The following is a 23,298-nucleotide window of genomic DNA, read 5'->3' as shown; positions in this document are numbered from 1 at the left end:
TAGATATTTAAATTGATTCGTAGAGATGACAAATCATAGCTAAGGTACTTAGTAAAATATCAAATTTTTCTACCTCTCAGGTTTATGTTGCAGAGAAACCTTTCTAGTTCCCCACAACATTATTATTCTCATTCTTTAAAGTTTTGAGTTCTATTGGAGATAATAGGGAAGTAGTCATAAATAATTCTGTTTTTAAATTACCAGCCAGATAAAGTGAAAGGGTCTTAACTTTACTCAGTGAAAGGAAAGATATTTCCAGCAGCTGATGCAAACTTTTGAAGAAAGTTATCTTTTCAACATATGTATAAAATGGTCTTCAGGGAGTTGCTGAAACTTACCTACATCACCTCTTTGCTGTGAGTGGGTGGAAAACATGAATTCAAAGCTTGTAAGAGGGTTAGAAGAAACATAAATTGGTATAAATATAGGTTCCTGTATTCTTGTCTGATTGATTTAAAAGCATACAGTATTTCACCCAAAAAAATCAGTAGCAATCAGTTGTGTTTTTTTTCCCCAGAGTGCAGCCTGTTTGTCTCATGCTACAGGAGACCCCATGCCCATTACAGCCCTTGGACTGATGCTCCTATCTCTATTCAGAGCAACCTGAATTACTTTCCTTAGGGTTCAACCTTCATTATTGACCAGTCTCTCTATCACTAAAGCCAATGTAAGGAATAAGTTCTATCAGAATAAAAAACTTTTTTCCTCTCAACAACCATAACTGATAACCATGCCACAGTCCCATTTTCTCTTAAGTGCTTCATTCCACTTCCATTAAACATAAAGAAAAATACTTGGCTAACTGCAATGTGAACCAAATCAGGTCTTATGTTGAAAGATGGCTCATACTCATTTGATAAAAGAATATAAACCATGGGGAAGGGTAAGTGAAATTAATGACTGCCTGCAATTTTACCTCAGGCAGGTAAAGCTAGTCTCTCTCACCAAGGAAATATGAACTTTTGCAAGTTTGCAAACAGAACTTCAGAGCATTCAGAAAGAGCACAGGCTTCTTAAAGAATTAGTCTCAGGACTCTCAGTGACCAGCTAACCTGATTTGGCCACAATAATCCTAATTACAATGAGTTTTCTATAGTTCTGACAAAAATCTCTAGTTTACTGTCTTAAATTTCCATCTGGGGTAAGGAAAGAATTATTCTGTTTATGCTATTAAGTAGTAGCTTTAGAAACATTCCCATTCTCAAAGTCTTACCAAGAGAGGTTAGGGCAGAAGTTCAGAATCTGACCAGCAGTGCTTCCTAAGATATGACGAAGGAGACATCATATCCATATGGCACAATATAGCTGTGTATTGACTCTTTTTTTAAAAAAGTCAGTTTGCTGTAGATATAAAACTGCAAAAGTCTTCAAAAGCTTATGTTTATATGTTAATGACGTATTCTTTGAAATGACACATTTAATATTAATCTTTATATACAAAGCCTCCACATTTTTTATTACTAAATGAATTTTTAAATTGAAAAGTCTCATACTGTTGACCATAACTTCAATCAAATGTGAATCACAGGGACCATAGAAGTCTAATCACTGAACCCTGACTAGTTCAAGCCCAGAAATCCTACCTGCTTAAAAAAGAGACAATTTAAGGGTTCTTTAATAAAGCACTCCAAGGCTAGCATTAAGGTGGAGGCATTATGGTGCAGGGAGAAAGAAGCTGCACAGATTACCATGGCTTAGGTCCAAAAGTGCATCCTTCAGTGCTCTAAACAAGGGAGCTGTGAAGAGATTCATCACAGTGTGTTTCAAGGATGTTCTTAAAGGCAAGTTATGCATACATATATGAAATTTAGCACTGAAATGTAGCCTAGGAGGCAAAGAAGGTCAAAGCATACCCATGCCTACTGCTGGGAGTTAGAGTTTCATAGTCAGAATGGCCATAGTGTGTGGATATATAAAAGTTCAGACACAACCCTGAGATTATTAGGCAAATTACCCAACTTGTGGATTCATTACATGATCACAGTCCCATGCATTTTTCAGCTCCACTTTGTGATTATTTTGTTATTCACACCTTAGAAGGACAGATGTGAACATGGTTGTTCTTTTGCTTTTATTATATGTCTAGTATTTTCTGACTTTTTTTTTTTTTTTTTTTGGTCAAAGGCAAAGAATAGACATTGTACTTAAAGAAAGAAAGAAAAAAAAGAAAAAAAAAAAGAGAGGTTAGTTATTAGTATGACCAGAGAAACTATTTATTTAACAGTGAAACAAAACGCTGTTACCCCCTGGAACTGATCTTCTTCCTGAAATCTTAATTAAAACCAATCTCCACCTATTAAATGTTTGGAAAACTGACACAGTTAGCTTTATACATTCATTTTTTATATGAAGAAATTGTGCCTGGCTTCCAAAGAGAGTGAAATCAATAACATATTATCCACAATGTAAACACAGAGGCTCCAGTTTGCACTCTTGCTGTGTTCCTAGAACAGTGGCACCCAAGAGACAACCCACCCATGGAGAAGGACAGCTGTGCTTACAGCTGTATGCCCTCTCGGCCAGTTTCACCAAGGAGAGGAAGCTCCTGAGTATGCAGGTTAGGGAAGCTGTGTGGAAAATGTTCTGAGTCAGTGCAATTCAATGAAGGAATGAAAATTGTGGTTGTGCATTAATATCAATAATAAGTGTAGGTAAATGATTAATAGGTTAGCTGGAACAATTATGATTTTCTATTCTGAACATTTTCAAGGTAAAAGCTATAAAATTTCACTCAGTGGTTCTCACATCAAGCCTGTAGCTTCTGGTAGAGCTTTAACATTCTTTATCTTTTCAGAATCACATAATGTAAAAAATAAAAAAAAAAAAAAATCACTAGCTTTAGTTTATACTTCTTTTGCAGCAACCTGACACATGAAACAGGGTTGTGGAGATAACCTGTCATTCCCCAGATGATTACATTGGGTCAGAGCTGAGACATAATAAAGCATTATAAAAACTTTCATAGGAGAGCTACTGACTTCATTCACTACTAATTACATTGCTGACTATAAGTTAGACACAGCGCATACACTTAGTAAGATACAATCCTGAAAAGCTTACAGACAGTTCAGGTAAAAAAAGGTGGAAAAGAAAAAGGGCTACAAAAAAGTGAGGTGATTTGTGAAAGGTGACATGTAACAAGACAGGTTACTGTCTCAGCTGCAAATGGATCACTGTGTGTGCCAACCAACCAGCAAGGTGAGCCCCTGCCTTTTTCTTATGTTTCACAAGGAGCAGTTCACTGTCAGATGGGGTCATTCACTCTCTTCCTAGCTTCATGTCCACAAACAAAGATTTGTGTTTTCCTTACTGGCAAACTTTCATAAACTATAAGCTACATTTTCTTTAAACTCTACAGCAAAAGTCCTTTGACAAGGTCATTTCCTGTAGAACAAGTTCACAATAAGACAGATTTTTCTTCAACTGAAATAACAGTTCAGACATTGTGGTACACTGAAACAATTAGTGCCTATCATTGTTCTACACATAAAAGACTTCCACCATATGCAGGTTTGACTGTGCACATATAACAACAGGTTAATTCAGTGTGCAGCTAAACTAGGAAAACTGTTGTGTCCAAAGAGAGTTTTACTGTGACATTTTTTCCTCTAGAATTATGCAAGTCAAAGAAAGGAGTCATATGATTATTTTTTTTTAATCAATATTATTCATTAGGTTGGGGGAGGTGAGGGGGGAAGTGATTCTGTACCCATTTCAGCAGAAAGGGATCTTTTTTTTCTCACATTATTTTTTATGTCATTTGAACAATAATAATATAAGGAACCTCTCATCTGCCCATTCAGCTGCTGGCTGCACACTACTTATTCCATGAAAAGGGAAAGAACTGCATTATGCAGGCCTCTTAATGTTCATTACTGCTGTTTTTCTCCACTGTGACACAGAATGGTTTGAACTGAAATTGCAGAGACAGTTAACTAAAAATTATTCAGTATGAACTTCATTCACTGCCGATATGTTTTGCTGTGAACCTTGCTGTTTAACAACTTAAAGGTGTCTCATACATTTTTTTCCCAATGATACCTGAATTCACAGTATCACGGTATCACAGTATGCTAGAGATTGGAAGGGACCTCAAAAGATCATCTAGTCCAATCCCCCTGCCAGAGCAGGAACACCTAGATAAGGTTACACAGGAATGTGTCCAGGCGGGTTTTGAATGTCTCCAGGGAAGGAGACTCCACAACCTCCCTGGGCAGCCTGTTCCAGTGTTCTGCCACCCTCACTGAGAAGAAGTTTCTTCTCAAGTTTAAGTGGAACCTCTTGTGTTCCAGTTTGTACCCAGACTTCACTGGTAACTAGGAGCTGGAGGCAAATACGTACAGTCCTGTGGCTGTCTAGTACAGGTATTTGTTGTATGAGATGAGCTTCCTGCTTACTTTACCATCTGAAGGGAAAAGAAGCCACACTAATAGCAAGAGATTTAATAAGAAAGACAAATGTTAAATAGAAAACACAAGGCAGAGAAATTAGTGATTTCAGCAATCAGTGAAAGGAAGGAAAAAAGTTGCATATTTCCTTCAAAAATAACCAATTTTGATTTGACCAAACCTAGGCAGTGAATAAATATTGGAAGAATTTCATCCCCAAACAAAATTAAAAAACAAATTAAACGCTTTCTTAAATGCTTCATTGGTATCAATCCCTACTGACATGAGTTTTCAGTAGTAAGAAAATTTTACTTGATATAATAAATGAGTTTAAGATGTTATTGTATGAAGCTCTTGAATGCCATTCCAAAGATTCCTTGTTACTTTTAACCCCAATTTAATGACTTCTATCTTCACAGACTGATCTTTACATTATTTACAAGAATGAAGAAGAAATTGCACAATTTTTTTTCTAACGTATGCAGTATTTGCTGTCTTTTCTCAAAGAGATTCAAAAAATTAAAATCAAGCAAAGATAATAAAAAGGGTTATCTCAGGTGTCTGTACAAAATATTTATTTTCTCTTAGTTAAATTTTTGAAGATATTTTTTTTCTGGGATATTTCAGCAGCTTTGTTAAGTGTTATCTGATGAATTGATAAGAAAACCCTAGATTTATATTCCTTGAAACTCATACTCATGATTGTTATCACCTTTTTAATTGAGGTTAATCTTTTTTAAACTCTTGGAACTGACAGGCAGTTATGGCTCATTGACAGAGTAAATGTTTTGGTTTTCATTTGTCTTTGCTTTAAAAGGTTGAATCATCTCTGCTTAGATCTGAAAGAAAACAATCTCTACAAGTTTAGAATATGTCATTCCAGTAGTTGAGATCTGAACAACTGAAAAGAAATGATGAAAATATTTACACAAGATTTAATTTAACATGCACAACTGTTATTTTCATGTCAGAAAATATTCTTTTTTTTTTCAATGCAGGTGACCACCAATGATACATTATCCACAGGGATGGATTGCCTGCCCTTCTACCGCTCATCTGCTGCATGTGGCACTGGTGATCACAGTATTCTCTTTGGAAATCTGTCAGCACTAAATCCAAGACAACAGATCAATGGCTTAACTTCTTTCCTTGATGCTTCTACTGTTTATGGCAGTACCCCTGCTGCTGAAAACAAACTGAGGAATTTAACAAGCAAAGAAGGCCTTCTTAAAGTAAATGATAAATATTACGATAACCATCGGGAATACCTGCCTTTTACAGACCACATCCCATCACCTTGTGCACAAGATTTGAATGCAAGTGAAGGTGAGAGGATTGAATGCTTTATGGCTGGGGACAGCCGCTCCAGTGAGGTCACATCGCTGGCAGCTATGCACACACTATGGCTGAGAGAGCACAACCGCATGGCCCGAGCCCTCAAAAACATCAATGGTCACTGGAGTGCTGAGACAGTGTACCAAGAAGCACGAAAAATTATTGGTGCTCTGCATCAGGTTAGCTGCTTATTTGCTTATCTGTTTGCTTATCTACAAATTGAAGTAAATACCAGAGCTGATATCAAAACAGAATTGATGAGAAAACTTCAAACATGTATCTCTGGGGGACTTTCGATATCATGAAACCTTTTCTTTGCCACCTATTTCTCTGCTTCGAATTTTGACGTTTGCTCTGTTTCTCACTTTCCTGAATGCAACGTCCTGGTCCTTAGTGTGGCCAGACCTCTCAGTGTTCTGATTTTCATGGCAGTTTCTATTCTGCTGCATCTTTTTTCCGGCTTCTCAGATGTCTATTTGCCTTTTGAAGAAGCCTTTTCAGATGCATTTCTTTACAGGTTGTTTGGGTGGTTTTTTTTTAGTAAAGGAAAGAATTAAAAGTAATGTCTCTGTATTTACATTGAGTTCAAAATGCTTACTTTCTCATACATATTATATAAATTAATAACTTCCCTCCATAAAAATGCCTGTGAAGTTCTCAATAAAGCATTAATGAATAAACTTCAAGGGCTACTCTTGATAGGAGATATAAATATGGGAAAATACTGAAGAAAAGAGACCATATAAATATTTATATTAGACCCAAAATTAGAAAATTCTATTTCTACACAGCATATGACTATTTTATTTTATTTATTTTATGTTATTTTTTTATTTTATTTTATTTTCCCTCCTGAATTAGCTGTGCAGGCTTTAACTTAGAATCACAGAACTTATTTTTTTCCTCTCAGTACTTGTATTCAGTGTGGGAGGACACACGTGTACACAGCAGGCCACACCAACCCTCACACACCAAAGGCAGAACCTTTGCTGGTTCTCACATAAAATGAATGGCACAGCTTGTCTCACATCTGGGAAGGTGTTGGCCCACAAGGACTCCTACACCTGCAGGCAATAGCCTCTTCAGCTTTCTTGAGGTTCAGAGGATAGTTTCTTTCACTGGCTTATCTTGGCGGGTTTCACACCTGGGTTTTGACTGGTCTCACTGGTGGCCTTGGGGAATGGACAATCCCATGAGCCCCCTTTTAGATGGTTTGGTTACTCAAGTTGCTCTGCCTGATGCTGCTCCTCCAAGCCTCACCGGGGCCTTTGCGTTTATGGAGATTTGCCTTTAATTAGACAACCTAAAACACAGCAATTCAGTCTGTCTGTTATAATCCATAACAACAGATGAGCAATGCTCAGAATAAACTGAAGGCTAGGGGACTTATCTATGGTTTCTGATACTTCTAAATTATTTTTTTTAAGAGACGTTTTTTAAGATAAATTGGGGAAGGAGGGAAGAAAATGTCACTGTTCCGATAAAACAATTTTCCTTTCTTCTGCCGCAATTTTTGTCAGTAGAATACGTAGAATATTTCCTTTAAGAAATCACCTATATTCTCCGCCATGTTGTTATTTTCACTTACAGATAGATAAGTAGATAGAAAAGTAGCATACTTTATTTAACTGTATTTAGTCAGTCCTTTTGAAAAGTTTGACTTTTATATATATATAAACATATATACATATATTTATTTTGTTTACATTAACCATGTCTGCTCCTTTTCTGTAAAACTGCTGTTTACATTAAAATAATGGCACTGACAAGTCAGAAGGGTTGTTAATACTTGTTAGTACAAATCCAAAAGTGAGTCTCTGAGAATTCATACACCTCTGATTTATGTCCACTAACATGGCTTGAAAGAAATCATATTGTGCAAGGCAATCCACTACATGAATCAGGGCTACTCGTTATTTCTGTAAGTATCACAGGCTAATGAGATTTGCCTATGGCTCATTAGATACCCATTTGAGTTATATCTAGCTGGCTTATTATCATTCAAGGGAGATAATTGGAGTATCTCTATTAATATGGTATGTTAACCAACACACTAATGACAGCTCTAGTTGAAGTTACCTTTATATTTCTCCTATAACATTTTGTCTCAGTTGCTGCACATTTCTAAAATTCTCTCTGTTTGGAATGAATACTTTCAAACATAATTTTTGCTTGTGGCTGTGTAATTATAGAGAGTTGAACAAAAAGCCTTCCCTTCATTCCAGAAGAATTTAAAAAAATCTCTCTAGGCATACTGTTCTTCCTGGAAGATTTTTGGCACCATAAATATCTCTAGTGCCAAGCATTTAATAATAGAAACTTGACAAAGTTACCAAACATCACAAATGCCTGTTGATATCCTGCAGAAAACAGATTTTTTTTATTGCATTGTGGACATGTTTCACTGATAAGTAGTAGTTTTTATAACCCACAACAGTGGTTAACTCTCCCCTTGTATTTTATGGGAATGATACATGCTTAACTCAAAAGTATTAACACTGCAGTATACAGTGTAAAAATGCACACCCTGATCTACCTCATGTTTTGTGCAAAAAGACATTTTTTCGTTGTTGTTTACTAACTGAAATGACACCATCTGCTTGATTTGCTTATTCCTGTTTTGACAGGTTAAGTAAAATTAGGATTCCTCCTTTTAAGCTATTTGAAAGAAAATAGCTTACATTTGCTTCCCTTAAAAAAAAAGTGTATATGAAACAGAAAAAAAAAGGTTAATAGTCCAGCTGCTGCAGTCTTAACATTAGTACTTTGTACATGATGATTTGCAGAATGAAATTGCATGCACACGTGCTCTTCCTTCCAGAGACTGTTTCCCTGATGGGCCATTTGGATTATGAAAGCTGAATGATATGGCACTAGTCAAAGTGAAACAGAAATTTTGCAGATCAATCTAAATCAAATTCTCTTTGATTTATCACAGCATCAGGGAACCATCTCTTAATTAATGGAGTTGCTACCAGTTGATCTCAATTACAGCTGACAACTGCCTTTATTTTTTGTGTGTGGATAGGTGTTTTTTTTAATTTCCTTCTACATTTGCTTGTGTTCTCTGAGTATCTTTCATTCTATTTCTCTGCCATTGTCCTAGGTGTGGGTTGAAAATAAGTGTCTTCTGAGGCTGACATATGTTAACTACAATTATTGGGCTCAGCATGGCTTACTTAGATGAAACTTGTTGTGAAATCAGAATACTAGATACTTCCTCAGAGTTTAAACTCTATGAAATTATAAAGGATAAATAGATAAACTATAGATGTTATAAAAGAGTATGCGTTGCACAATATGATAACTCATGTTTGTAGAGTATCACATTGTAGATGTAGTACATTATAGAGTGGTACAGACTACTAATAGAACTATAATGTGATCATTTTTTATTAAAACTTGAGGTCTCATATAATCAACCTTTACATAAAAGTTTAGGACTTAAATAGTTACAGTGAGAACTTCAAAACAACTGTGTGTAACACTTTAATGAATTAAATATCATTGTTATGTTTTGGTTTTCTCTTTCTGTGATCTTTCCCAAGTGGAGGAGCTTCATTCAATTGGTTCTTCACTACCTCAGTGAGATACTATTCTTTTGCATGGAATTGAGATACTATTCCTTCCTCTGGCCAATGGCAAAAATGAGTTTCACTTTTGGTCACTTATTTTTATGATATTTCGTGTGTTTTTACGTGGTCTCTTCCAGCCTTTAGTTTTCAGTTTTCCATCGACTGTGCCCCATTCACACTTTTTAAAATACTAGAGGGGTTTTGACAAGGACAAGATAAGACTGCTGAACCTTATGAAAAGAGATATGAATTTCTGTATTTTTTGCACCAAATTTGAAATAACTTTTCACATGAACAAGAAATTCTCAAAAATAATCTGAAATTACGCAACCTATTTCCAAATATCTGATGTATGGCTGACTTCTGCTGGAAGAGGCTCAGCCTGGAAGCAAACCCAGCCAGGGTGCTTGCTGGGTTCATAAGGACACTTGGGAATCCCTCCTGTAATTTTGCCTTCTAAATCAGAGGGAAGTTGCACTTCAGGCTAATAGCCTGTTTAACTTGGGAGTATTACGTCCCATATGAAGATAGGCTGAGAAAGTTGGGGCTGTTCAGCCTGGAGAAGAGCAGGCTGCGTGGAGACCTCATAGCAGCCTTCTCGTGTCTGAAGGGGGCCTACAAGGATGCTGGGGAGGGACTCTTCATTAGGGACTGTAGTGATAGGACAAGGGGCAACAGGTTAAAACTTAAACAGGGGAAGTTTAGATTGGATATAAGGAGGAAGTTTTTTACTGTGAGGGTGATGAGGCACTGGACTGGGTTGCTCCATCCCTGGCAGTGTTCAAGGCCAGGCTGGACAGAGCCTTGGGTGGCATGGTTTAGTGTGAGGTGTCCTTGCCCATGGCAGGGGGCTTGGCACTAGATGATCTTAAGGTTCTTTCCAACCCTAACTAAGAATAGTTGATTCTATGATTACTGTGTTTGCAGGTCAGGGTTCAATTACTTTCTTATAAACAGTGTACACGTGACTTATATGACATAAAATCTGTACAGAACCTTTTCTGACAGTAATCACTCAGATTCTGTCCCTGCCTGGGTACTTACCAAGTAATCAGATGAATTGCCAGGAAATCAGAATTTTATTTTCTCTGATATGACTAACTGAATATCATTTAAATCTTAATCACTCTGTTACTATCTGGTCATATATGCTGCTAAAGTAATTTAAACAGTAAGCATGTAAGCTTCCTTTTGAAAGACAGAACCCATTTATCATCGTTTTCATGGAATTATACCACTGAAACAATTACTGCCCGGAGACAGTAGAAATATTGACATTATTGATTAAAATTAATTTCTTCATGAGGCTTCTACAGAGCTTGGAGTTGATGCTATGGTGTGCGGAACATACTCTAAGAGAAGCTTGGATTACAAACAATATCTTAAACGCCACCTTGGGCGTTTTTATTTACAATGAAACAAAAAATTCCAGTCATATCAGGATGTTTGTGTCTATGGCTAATCTAGTTCTATTTAGTCTTTGCTTGTTAAAACTAGCTCTGAATCTAAAACTAGAAAGAACTCTCATCTTGCAAAACCTTTGTGAATGTAGAAAAACATTAACTTCTCAAATGATAGTGTCAGTTTAAATTTCTAGCAATTATTTTCTTCATATGCTGCATTAAAGAAGCCGTAAAAAGAATTCTAACCTATTGTCTTCTAATGTTTTTTTTCACTGCATGGCCTGACCTGAAAACATAAAGACGTTTTTACCTCTGCCTTCTAAAAAAAGTGAGCAAATTCTTGAGAGGTTTGCTTGTCTCTTTGCTGTGCCTAAAAATAAAGATACAAGTTTTTCATAACGTCATTTTATGCCAACTGGTTTTTCAATATGCACCATATCAAGCTCAAAACACATTTGTCTGCACATTTTATTGCATATTATGTAGAATCTATAAGGTATTTTATTGAGTTCAATATGTTTTGTATTCATCCCATTACACTTCATTGAGTTCAGCCATGAATTTATTGAGTTTTGTCATGATTACTCACATGATTTTTTCATGCAACTGTAATACTGTTACCTTACAAAATTGTTTGACAGAAAGTGTTTATCAGCATTTTCAATTTTGAAGTGTGTTTTTTAGGAATTTATAAATTGGCTTGAGTTTAGCGTAAGAGGTCCATCAAGGGATTCTGGGCACCATAATTTTAAAGCCTGATCATTTCAAATATTTAGCAAAAAGGATCTGAGTCAGAAATATATATCTTAAAATCAAATTTCTTCATATCTACAATCATTTTTGAAAGACTTTATAGTAATTCATGATTTCTTTGCCATTTTAAAGGGCATTACAATTTATACAATCAAAGCTTTAAATCTCAGCACACTTCCTGTGAGCTGGATTACCCTCATGTATTCTAAGTAGCAACACTTGGTCTACCGTTTATGCTAAGAGCTAACAGAGGCCTGATTGCTGCACTATACTGAGCTGTGCCACTGATTCTTTTCTGTCATTTGTCTCCTTATTACAAAAATAAGACTGACATTTTTTGCCAGTTTATACTGCTCTTAGTCATGCCAAATGCTTGTGCATAGATGAGTGAAGAAAAAGGCATTAGTCATTGCTATTCATCTATAAAGCCACTGTATGATATATGTTTCTTTTTTCTTTTCTTTCAGATTATTACTTTAAGAGATTACATTCCCAAAATCATTGGTCCAGATGCTTTTAATATGTATATTGGCCCTTATACAGGTTATGATCCCACATTGAATCCTACAGTTTCCAATGTATTTTCAACAGCTGCCTTTCGTTTTGGTCATGCAACGATCCAACCAATCGTAAGGCGATTGAATGCACAGTATTTAGATGATCCAGAATTCCCAAATCTTCATTTGCATGAAGTTTTCTTTAGTCCTTGGAGGCTCATTAAAGAAGGTATGGTTTTATTTAAAATGTCTTTGGCTTTTTTTTCCAGAATATTGTAATTTTTTTTAAAGTTACTTATCTTGAATTAAGAATAAGGACATTTATTTAATTGCATCATTTATTTAAATTGTTGAATGGCTTCCAGATTACTAACATGAACTGGAATGATTATTCTGAGTTAAATAGTTGTCTGAATCAGACGACAGTTACGCTCCAGATTAAACCAGTCTGGCAGAATGACAATATACTGGTGATTGATGATGAAGATATTTTTTTTTTTGTGGATTATTTTATTATCAGATTGCAAATTTTCTTACACATGAAGAAGAAAAATGGAGCCTTTTCATATCACCAGTACTTCTATTTCAACCTGAAAGAGATTTTTCATATGTTTGAATGTAAAAGCCGTGTGACCAATGTTTAAAAACCATGGAGACATATATGCATTCACATGTGTTAAGAAAGTTATAATGGTTTATATATATGATGTAATGTTATATTACTTTTATGTTTAAAGGAGGCTTGGATCCTTTACTAAGGGGTCTTCTAGCACATTCAGCAAAACTGCAGGTGCAAGATCAACTGCTGAATGAGGAGTTAACAGAAAAACTGTTTGTGTTGTCCAATAATGGTTCACTCGATTTATCATCATTAAATTTACAGCGTGGCCGTGATCATGGACTCCCAGGTCTATTGATTTTTCTTGAATTTTCTTCCAACTGGTAACAGAATTGTAACTGTTTATATTTGGGATGTAATCCTAAGGTTTTAAATAATAGTTTTGGTAATCAGAAAAGTAACTTCAGTCTCTTTTTAAATATAAGTTGATAATATTCTTAACTTTTATGAAAACAAAATTTTCAACAGCATTTGAAATTAATCTGTTAAACCTGGAATCTAGAAGGACAGACATTACTAGTGAGTGGACCTAGGTGTGCTCACTGTAGGTACCTGAGACTTATTCTTGCTGGAAGCAGCTCCAGAGGAGTGGGGTTTCTGCCTGCAGGAGCTACTTGCCATCAGTAGACTGCCCCCAGCCTGTGGGACAGGACAACTTAGACACAACCTCATTGGCTCTACCAACCATAGGAGGTGTTGAGATGTCTCCATGTAGTGTATGTGGTGTACATGCGGTGTACATGTGGTGTAGATGGCTGAGTTAGGTGTACACCTCATTTTAAGTAACATTACATATTTGTGCTGACTTTTTCACTAATTTATTTACTACAGTCAGCCCAGGAGGAGACTGAGCTAACAGTCAAGTATCATTAGCTCATCAAGCCATGGGTGTACTAGCTTAGAGGAAGACTGCTGGCGTTTAGTTTAATTTGATTGCAACGGCTGTTGAAAACATACAGTAGGTTCCCAGCTCTGTGTGCTTCTGAGAACAGAAGCAGCAACCCTCATCATGGCAATTGGGGACTTTTTATTTTTAAAGGTGCCCTGCCCTGCTGCCTGAGCAGGTCACTGTTCTGCATGATTAAGAAACAAACATAGCCTGCTCTTCTATTCTTTGAGCCCGACATGTTAGTAATGAAGATAGGACTGGCTGATTGTCAAATGGCATTATGTTTCTGGGTGACAACCCTCTTCATTTCTCCTGTATGACTCCACAGCTAAGAATACAAATGTTGTTGGCCCTGGACAGTAGAAATGAAGTCTGACTCTGCCTTGGAGTTTAAAGTTCTTGGCTATACAAGGGTAGAAATGGAGGCTTGATGTCCCAGACCAGAAGTTAAAGTTTTGTTGGAATGTCAGGGACTTTAATTGCAATGATGTAAAAGGAAGTAAAAGAAATCAATTTTCCAGATAGCTGGACATGTGCCCTGGAATGTGATACGGCTTAGTAGAGTGCTTTAGTTACTAACTTCATTCAAGTTATTTCCTGCCCACTCTCATCTAACTCCTGTATTCCTACTCTGGAAATCTCAAGACATAGTGCATGCTCCTGTTATCTATTATCATGTTTTCATTACTTAAATATAGGAGAATTGTTTTAAGCTTTTGTTTACCTTCACGAGAATGATGCAGCAATTCACCCTCTAGTTTCAGATCCTGCCATCATTTCCCTGATCAATTTAACCAATAATAATAGTCCTATTTTTAGACATAAATGCCTGTGACTATGGTTAGGGTTGTCAGAATTCAGTGCTTCTAAATTTATTAATTTTATATATCATGCTTAACAGTCAACTCTAATCTTCTTTTCCACAAAATGTTTACAGGTTATAATGACTGGCGAGAATTCTGTGGTTTACCAAAACTGGAAACTCACACTGACTTGAATACAGTAATAACCAATCGAAATGTCACTGAAAAAATCATGGAATTGTACCACAATCCTAGCAATATTGATGTTTGGCTTGGTGGTCTTGTAGAAGACTTTCTTCCAGGTGCTAGAACTGGTCCCCTGTTTGCGTGTATAATTGGAAAGCAAATGAAAGCACTAAGGGATGGTGACCGGTGAGTTTATTCATGCTGTGGAAGCATTTGTGTAAAAAACGCAGAAGCAATGGAGATTTTACAGATATTTGAGGACATTCCCAGAGCGTAAGACAAAATATCTTTAAAAAAAAATGTTTCCTGCAGCTTCCACATTTTTATCTTAGCTCCTTCAGTTTTGTTGGGTGAACTTCTGCTTATTCTTCTTCAGTCTGTGTATAGTCTCAACTGCAGATGATGTGGAGATTTTTTCTGTACTACTAAGGTGTCCAACTTTGCACTCCAAGTGGAAATGCAAGTTGCCACCAGCAATTAATTGTGGCAGGGGCAGCTAACTTCTGTGTGGATGGATATACTACTGTGCAGCCATTAACTATCCAGTCCCTGAGGCCTACACTGGACTCAGGAATTAGAAGAACCTAGACATTTTCCATGGCAACCAAAGCAAAGTCAGACAGGATAGGCAAGGAGCTGTAATTCAGGCATCCTAGAGGGAATAATAAAAGCACCATGAACCTGTTCTTATGTGAACTAGGACTGCAGAGTTCTCCCAGAATTGCCTCACTGGACACAGCATAGAATGTCCTTTCACCTAACCCTGCACTACCACCACCAGGATCCTGTGCCAGTACAACCCTCCACCCCAGGAAGGAAGGAGAAATGCAGCTTCAGTCACAAAGGGATACAAGATGCAGTTTATATCTTGCTTCTGCTCCTGAAGCTATTATAAAACCAGCTCTTTTTCATTTCCAGCATGTACTTGTGCATTAATTTTGAATCTCAGGAGAAGACTAATTTTAAACTGCTCACACCATGCTAGCAGTGGTATTTTAAGTACATCTGGTCCTCACGCTCACCTTTAAGCTCCTCTCATAAGTCACTATTGTAGAAAGAAATCATTACGTAAATAAGCATCAGAGGCAGAATTTAAATCTGAACTTTAAAGAATGTTAATTAATTAGCTCACAGGAAAAAGCGATGTTAATCATAAAGGTGGTATCTTATTAGCATAAACTGGATAGACAACAAACATTCCACTCAGCTGTGTTAAAAATGCAGTTGAAAGTCCTCTGAATTGTATACTTGGCATATTTGACCCTATCTGGGGAACAATAATCTACCAAGGTCCTTTCAAGCCTTACTTCCATAATTCTGTGCCTTTACTATTCAAGGTCCTTCCAAGCCTTACTTCCATTATTCTATGCCTTATGACACTACTTATTATTCATTGTCTTATAATACAACTAGCATTAATTAAACAAGTATAATTTAATACATTATCTCCAAACTGAGAAAAAGAGAAGCCTAGTAATAAAATAATTCCCCAAGTTTCTGTCATAAAGTTTGTGTCAGCTAATTTAAATGTAAAGTGGTATTCTGTTATTAATACTAAAGGAACCAAGAGAAGTTAGAAGTGTGGAACAACATGTTATAGCTGTCACACAGTAGGTTCAAGAATGGAAAAGTCTGGCATTCATTGCAGTGCCTTGTCTGATACAGTATTATCTACATCTGCACCAGTAAATTACATGCTTACTAGGTACGTTAATTGACATGTCAGTAAGTATGGATTTCAAAACATGTCTTCTAATATACTTGTTTAAGTCTAGAAACCAGGACTAAGTGGATTTTTGACTGACTGAACTCCATTCTGATAGACTTAAAATCTTTTGTCAGTAACCTGACAGAACATGAAGGGATTTATTTTTCCAATGTACTAAGCTTAGGCACTGTCTTAATCTCAACCAAATCACCTGGAACAAATTGTTTCTGTTCCATCAGTCTGGATTTTCTTTTTCTATCTCTTTCCACTCTGAATCATTGTGTGACCTCAGGATTTGCAATAGCTGGGCAAAAATTCTGGAACTGACTTTGTCACTCCAGAATAGGGAAGCTTGATCCTCTTCTTTTTTTCTCTTTCATTTTTTTACTTTAACACTGTAAAATTCACCTGATACAGATCAATCAGAACAACCTTTGCTAGAGTAAAGACCTATCCGATGGGTAGATTAAAAATAATTTTCTGCTCAAGACTTCTCAGCAGTGTATATAAAACTGAATTTTGTAGAATAGGTTTTAATGCACATGGAAATGACAGGCATAAGAGAGATGAGTGGAGCCAAGTTTTTAATAGCTTTGGTTATGGGAAAGGGTCTGGGAACAGTCAGTGAGGTTCCAGGATGTTCTGAGAAGTCTGGACAGCATGTGCAAGTGAGGTATAGCAGGAAGACATCTTTCTTTTTTACCTCTCTTCAGCCCTTCCATCTCTCCTGCATTTCTTGTCAAAGTCCTGCCGAGGTGTGGGACATTCACTCCATCCCTGTTTCTTTAGATTTCCTCTCCCTCCACTATAGGCAAAATGGGACAGGTTTCTCCCCAGATTGTCCTGCTGTAGGTAACTATTTGCCTACAGTTTTTCAAAATTCTCCATCCACTTGCCTTAGTTAACTGATACACTCCTCTTGGCAGTAGGATCCATTTTGACCTGAAAAGCCCCTCCAGGGCACACCAGAAGCCCTCATGTTGCCCAGAACACAAGCACGACTATCAGACTTTCCATTTGCTTAGAACCATATCAGATGTCTCATAAAAAACCTAACACACTTCACACATGCCAAGTTTACACAGAGTCCACAGTCAAAAGTGCTGTTTGCTTCTGATCAGAAAAAATTAAACACAAAATCCACAGGCTTTTTTAGAAACTCCAGCCATATTACCCCAGGACTATGGACTGCCGAGTCTTGTGTTAAATATTCAGTCAATTTGTACAATGTGCACACATCCATACTCTACTGCTAATAGTCCTATGACATGTTTCCACAAATCCTGCCTAGAATTTGGGAAAATCCTAATTGGCCTGAGTACCACAGGGAACTATCTTAGCATTTTAGCAGTGCTTAACGCTGTTTAATGTACTAATGCATATATGCTATCAGATTCTCCAGAAATACTATTTTGCCATTCGTTACATGTCATGATAATGTTTATCTTCTCTTTTTTCTCCCAGTGTTTTCTTTCCTGTTGCTTTTATTTTTAAACACATATCCATTTGTGTGTGCACACACGAATATTATATGTAATATAACAGATACACCTTGGTAGCACTAACTCATTCTTCTGCTCTGGCACTGCACTCCCAATCTGACAACATGGAAAAAGTAGCTCCTTTCTGTTCCAGCCAGTCCTCCTAGCTTACTTTTTTTTTTATGATCAAAAGCACAATTACTGTCTTACAATTTTCTGCTATAATTAATCTGCATATCTAAAGCTTTTTTAGCAATTAAGAACTCCATATTAAACAGAGGAGTATTCAGCAATTCCTGTTTTCATAGGAAACATTCAGTAATCCAAGCAGAATTCAAAAACTGCGGTATAGGGAAATCTATTATAGCTGCTCCTGTAATTCTCCTGTAATTTATGCTTAAAACAACTTATCATTGCACAGTGAATGCTGGAGTGCTTAAGATAAAGCATCCATTTCCAAGTTTTTCCTTCAGGATTGTAACTTTTGTGACCCTGTATCATCAATGAAAAACAATTTTGCAAATGTGACTGATCAATAGTTTTAACCAGCTGACTTCTTTTACACATCATCTGAATTGGTCAGACTTATACTAGCCTTTTCGTGTCTTTCAAGCTGGAAATTTAAGTCTGCAGATAGTGCTGTTTAATTTTATCCACCTACATCTGCTGTAATTCTTCTTTTTGGCTTTTTACTTAGGGTATTGTGAAAGTAAGAATAATCAACTCTTTGAATTTGATATTTTCAAAATGTTTCTTCCAGATTTTGGTGGGAAAATGATAACGTTTTCACAGAAGCTCAAAAACATGAACTCAAGAAACACTCATTGTCCCGCGTCATTTGTGATAATACAGGAATTTCTGAAGTGCCAGGAGACGCCTTTCAACTTGGAAAGTTTCCACAGGATTTTAAACATTGTGCCAATATACCTGGGATGAATTTAGAAGCTTGGAAAGAATTTTATCAGGAAGGTAAAATGGTAATTATCTATCTTTTTTGATGGGAGAGGAGAGTAATTAGACAACTGACCTTGATTTTGGCAGGTCTTGAATCACTGGTCTGATGCAGATCTTTGGTATTTCTACCACTTAAAAATGAGATCTAGGTGTTTCCTCCTTTCTCAGCTTCCTCTGTAACAAATATAGTGTTTTTCAACTTCATTCTGATAACATGAATGGATTGTGCAATACTCAGATGTTATGGCAACAGAGTTCTTACATGAAAGAAAACATATGCGCAACATGCTGTTAGAAGATGTTAATTTTACAAAGCTTATAAGCCAAACCTGAGGTATTCCTTATAAATTATAATCATTGTATAAATTATTGTCCAGAAATGAGCAATTACATTCTTGATAACCGTAAAACATATGAGTAATTTAATTTAAATTAATTTGTAGCAGTGATGAAGAATAATGTCGACCGTCATTGTGAGGGTAAAGTGATAATTATTTTGAAGTTTGTAATACAGTCTTTTTATTTGTAGAGGAAATATGTGGAACACCAAAGAGTGTAGAAAATGGTGATTTTGTATACTGTTCAGAAACTGGAAAATCTACAGTGACTTATTCATGTCAATATGGATTTCAATTACAAGGAGAAGAGCAATTAACCTGCACAAGTAAAGGATGGAACTTTGAGGCTCCTGTTTGTATAGGTATATTTTATTTATTTTTTTCTTGGTGGTGGTTTCGAATTTTCTAAATGCTAAAGTCCAGCACAGCTCATCAGAGGTGAACTCCCTCCTTGTAGTCAACTCCCTCCCTCTTGCAGCCAACTTTCAGGTTTTATAGGTACAATAACATGATAATCTGAAGCTCTCCTTGCTCCAGAATTCCTATCTCAGTCTCTACCCATCCTGATTCATCAATCAAAATGATAGGAAAATGTCACTGAAAATTACCTGATCAAGAAAAATTTAGTCTATTAACAACCAGTTGGAAAAAAAGGTAGTAAATCAGAATTAGATATTGCTTCCACCAACATGCAATATAAAAGCAAGACAAAGAGTGGTCATCCTGGAGAGAGCAGGTGAAAATCAGTAAAAATATATTGTCTTTCAACTTTCATGCACATTTTTGAGCATATGTTTTTCTGTTATTTTAATTATTCTTTTCTTTTTTACTTTTGCCTTATTTTTACTGTTTAATAGAAAATTATAGGAAGAAAAAGAATATTGCAACTATTTTGTTACAAGGCCTTCACTCTTCACAGCTGTGAAGGATGAATTCTTTCTGTTCACATTTTGAAATGTGTGTGCTTTTAATGGTGTGTGTGTATATATATATACGTACATCTACACACACACACTCAAACTGCTCAGCTTTATAAGAACATGAGTCAACATGAAACCTGTAAAGGCCATATTTAGGAATATATTATGGATGGCAGTAAATTAATTTGAATGCAAGTGCTGCAGCTGATCCGCAATAGTCCGCTTATCAGTATTTCTGTGACAGCAGAATAGAAAGCTATTCATTCTAATTGTATACCTGGTATGGAAAAAATCAAATGAAATTTGCAGCTCTTTCCTATATCCAAATCCTATTTATCTACTGAATTCCACCCACATAAATACCATATAAAGAAATAAAGCTGTTAAATGAATTATAATTAAATCTTTTCAATAGATTAATGCCCTGGCAGAAAACTGAATAAATAAGTTATATGAACGAATCATTCCTTGTCCTAGTTTCTTTTAGTATGTTCAGTAATGTAAACAAAAGACTGTATATCTGCTATAGGAAAACAAGCTGCTGCATATATTAAATAAACAATGCCTTTATTAAAAAAAAAGCCATCAAAACCCACTTATGCAGATGCTACTTGAGTTTTACAGCAGAAGGCTCTTTGTTCCATGCATGTCTGTGCAATGTGCTCCCATTCTTTTAAATGTTCAACAAATTAGGAATAAATCAAGCAATATAATAATAAGAATAGACCTTGGCATTTTTGCAGATGGCGTCAAAATTATATGCTGCTCTGGAAAAGACAGAGAGGCCTGCTGGCAAAAGCATAGGAATCTGAGAGCTGTTAATTTCTGCTTACTAACTTTGGCTTTGACAGAAATACTTTCTATTGATTCAAGAAGTCATTCAGAGCTAGACTATGTTACTTTGTTTATATTGTTATCTTACTCCTGATAGATAGCTCTGTTTATTTTGCTTTAATGAAGCACTGCTCTCTTTGAGTCATAGGGCAGGCTGATAAGGTCTGACATGCACTATTTAATGATAGAAAAAATGTTAGCTAGTTAACCGCACGACTATGGTTCTACAAAAGCTGAAATAGCATATTTGAATTACAGTGCAGGCAGAGCCTGCGCAGGTTGTCCTTCCAAGATGATAATGAAGCCAATGAGAACTAACCCAAAATATACTCTTGAAGGGAGTAATACTTATGCAGGAATCTTCATTCAGAACAACAACTTGTTTTCCTGCTTCAGAGATGTGTTATTAGAGTTAGTTTTTCTTAAGCATTCTGAAGTTTAAGATTATTCCTTAAATGTTTAATCTTTTGACTGTCTAGCTGATGGCTAGCTTTGGACACAGATGCTGCTTTGTATTAAAATTTAAGAGAGCATCAGCAGTGACAGAATTCCCTAAGTGGTCTGTGTGACAACACTAAACTAAGTCAGAAAATCGTTCCTACAGGGTCTGTTTCTGATACTGATCAAAAAGAGCTACTTTGCCTGAAGTAATAGATCAAACATTGTAGTAGGGAAGGAAAAGAAAGGACTATAACCAAAACCAGAGGACAGTGAAAGCTCAGCTTGTTGCCCACAAATGGGCTTGCAGTGCTTCCAGAAACATGGGTCAGAGACATTAAGCAAGCTGGAAAATATTGTATACAACCAATGGGAAAATATCTAAAACAGCACTGGGTGCTTATCTCTAGGCAACTGAATCCAGTCCTGCAAAGCAGTATTACACAGAGAGAAGAAAGATGCAGAAATATGGAAAAGACTCAGTTCTTTCCTTCACTGAATACTTCCACTCCTGCACTCCACACTGTCTCCCATTTCATCGCATAATCAGAATGTGAGAATGAAAGGTTTTGAATGGCCTGAGGAACAATATGTTTATGTACATTTTCCAATGGATAAATGTTCCTCTGCTCAACATTCTGTCAGGATATTGTCATTTCACAGAACTTCTTATATAGCATCTAGAAACAACTGTCTTTGCAGTGATATCACAGATTACTGTTATAAATTTTGTAACCAAAGCTAATCTGAATCCTTGGTCCTCAGAATCATGCCCAGAAGTAGAGCACAGCATGGGGAAAGTTTATAGAGGAACTCAAAGTGTTAGGATATAAACACATGAAAAAGGTGTTCTCAAGCTTACAGTTTGCATTTTTGAAAACTCCACTAAGTGCTCTTTGTAGCTTTTGGTGAATTACAAAAACAACATCTTCCTTTTTCATATTTTTCAGCTTAAAAATAAATAAAGCAAAACCAAAAACCCTGAACCAGCCAACCAAATAAACAAACAAACAAACAAACAAAAAAGAAAACCCCTCACAAATAAACCCCCAAACAAGCCCTATGCCCCTCAAACAACCCCTCACTTTGTCCTTTGAACAGTAACAATGAGATTCTTTTTGTCGGTATCTCTGTGTCATTGAAAGCCTACAATATATTTCATTTCAGTACAAGGTGTGTATGATAAGGTGGTAATCCCTCTCTGTAATTTGTAATGACTATTGATTCCTGTGTATTCATTTTGCAGACATCAATGAATGTGAAAATAAAATTAATCCACCATGCTCTCCTTCTGCTAAATGCATTAACACTAAAGGCAGCTACAAGTGTCTCCATACTGATCCTTACAAGCTGGCAGAAGATGGAAGAACATGCATTGGTAATGCTTGTGAACCTACTCTCCATTAAAACTTTCTCTGTTCTGTTTTATAATGCTGTAAAAATTATAAAATTGAGATTTATTGAAGAGTTGTTAACACACGTAAAAAACTACACAGTCATGGGCATAAAGATACAGTCAGATTCTGTAAAGTAAATGAAGGTACTGAATAAATAATACAGACACAGAAGTAAGCTTTTCATTTTCCATTTCTACCATATATAAACTGATAAGTATGTCCTTATAGTGCATATGAAGAGAAGGTCAAATCTGTCTCAGTTTGTCCTGGTTAGTATCTAAACTCAGCATCTAAATTTTAATTAAGGTCTGCCTACTACATTCCAAAACTGTTAATCCTTTTAGAGCTGGCATAAATCATATATCGTGTTTTTCAGCTTTTCAGCATGTGTGAAAGCTGTATTGTATCGTGAGGTTTAGGTGGGGAGTATGAGTGTAGCTACCCACTGATGCTGAGCAATCAATACCTGTTCTGGGAAGAAGTGCCTAGATCTGTCAAAAGCCCCATGAAAACCTGCAATCCAAACTCAAGTGGATGGATATCTACTCTGCCGAAGTGCCTAAAGGGAAGCATAGACAATTTAGAGTGCTTAAATCTTACGTATTGAGCACTGCGTGCCCTGAAATCCTGAATTGGCTGAATCTCACTGATGGCACATTTCTTGTTTCCTGTTTCAAATACCTTGGTTATGACATGTGGGATTATGTTGACCTTTGTTATTAACCGCACAAAGAAAACACAGGAGTATAATTCCCCAGAAAAAAAAGAAAATATTAATCT

At 36.3% G+C, this 23,298-nt stretch overlaps 1 protein-coding gene across 1 annotated transcript in view; it reads left to right on the top strand.

The window, feature by feature from the left end:
- TPO (thyroid peroxidase) overlaps positions 1-22,587 on the top strand; it is a 37,469-nt gene extending 14,882 nt beyond the window's left edge. Inside the window, exons 7-13 of the mRNA XM_057431828.1 lie at positions 5,387-5,902; positions 11,922-12,180; positions 12,689-12,859; positions 14,397-14,634; positions 18,398-18,606; positions 19,121-19,291; positions 22,368-22,587. Of these exons, the coding sequence (XP_057287811.1) occupies positions 5,387-5,902; positions 11,922-12,180; positions 12,689-12,859; positions 14,397-14,634; positions 18,398-18,606; positions 19,121-19,291; positions 22,368-22,528 (1,725 nt within the window). The 3' untranslated portion in view covers positions 22,529-22,587. The remainder of the gene's footprint in view (positions 1-5,386; positions 5,903-11,921; positions 12,181-12,688; positions 12,860-14,396; positions 14,635-18,397; positions 18,607-19,120; positions 19,292-22,367) is intronic.
- The last annotated feature ends 711 nt before the right edge of the window (positions 22,588-23,298 follow it).

This window comes from Pezoporus wallicus, unplaced genomic scaffold (assembly GCF_028554395.1).
Source record: "Pezoporus wallicus isolate ANWC-B61680 ecotype Strahan unplaced genomic scaffold, APGP_CSIRO_Pwel_v1 contig_161, whole genome shotgun sequence".
Classification (NCBI taxonomy): domain Eukaryota; kingdom Metazoa; phylum Chordata; class Aves; order Psittaciformes; family Psittacidae; genus Pezoporus; species Pezoporus wallicus.
Note: the sequence above shows the minus strand (reverse complement) of the source record. Positions and strands in the feature narration are given on the sequence as shown.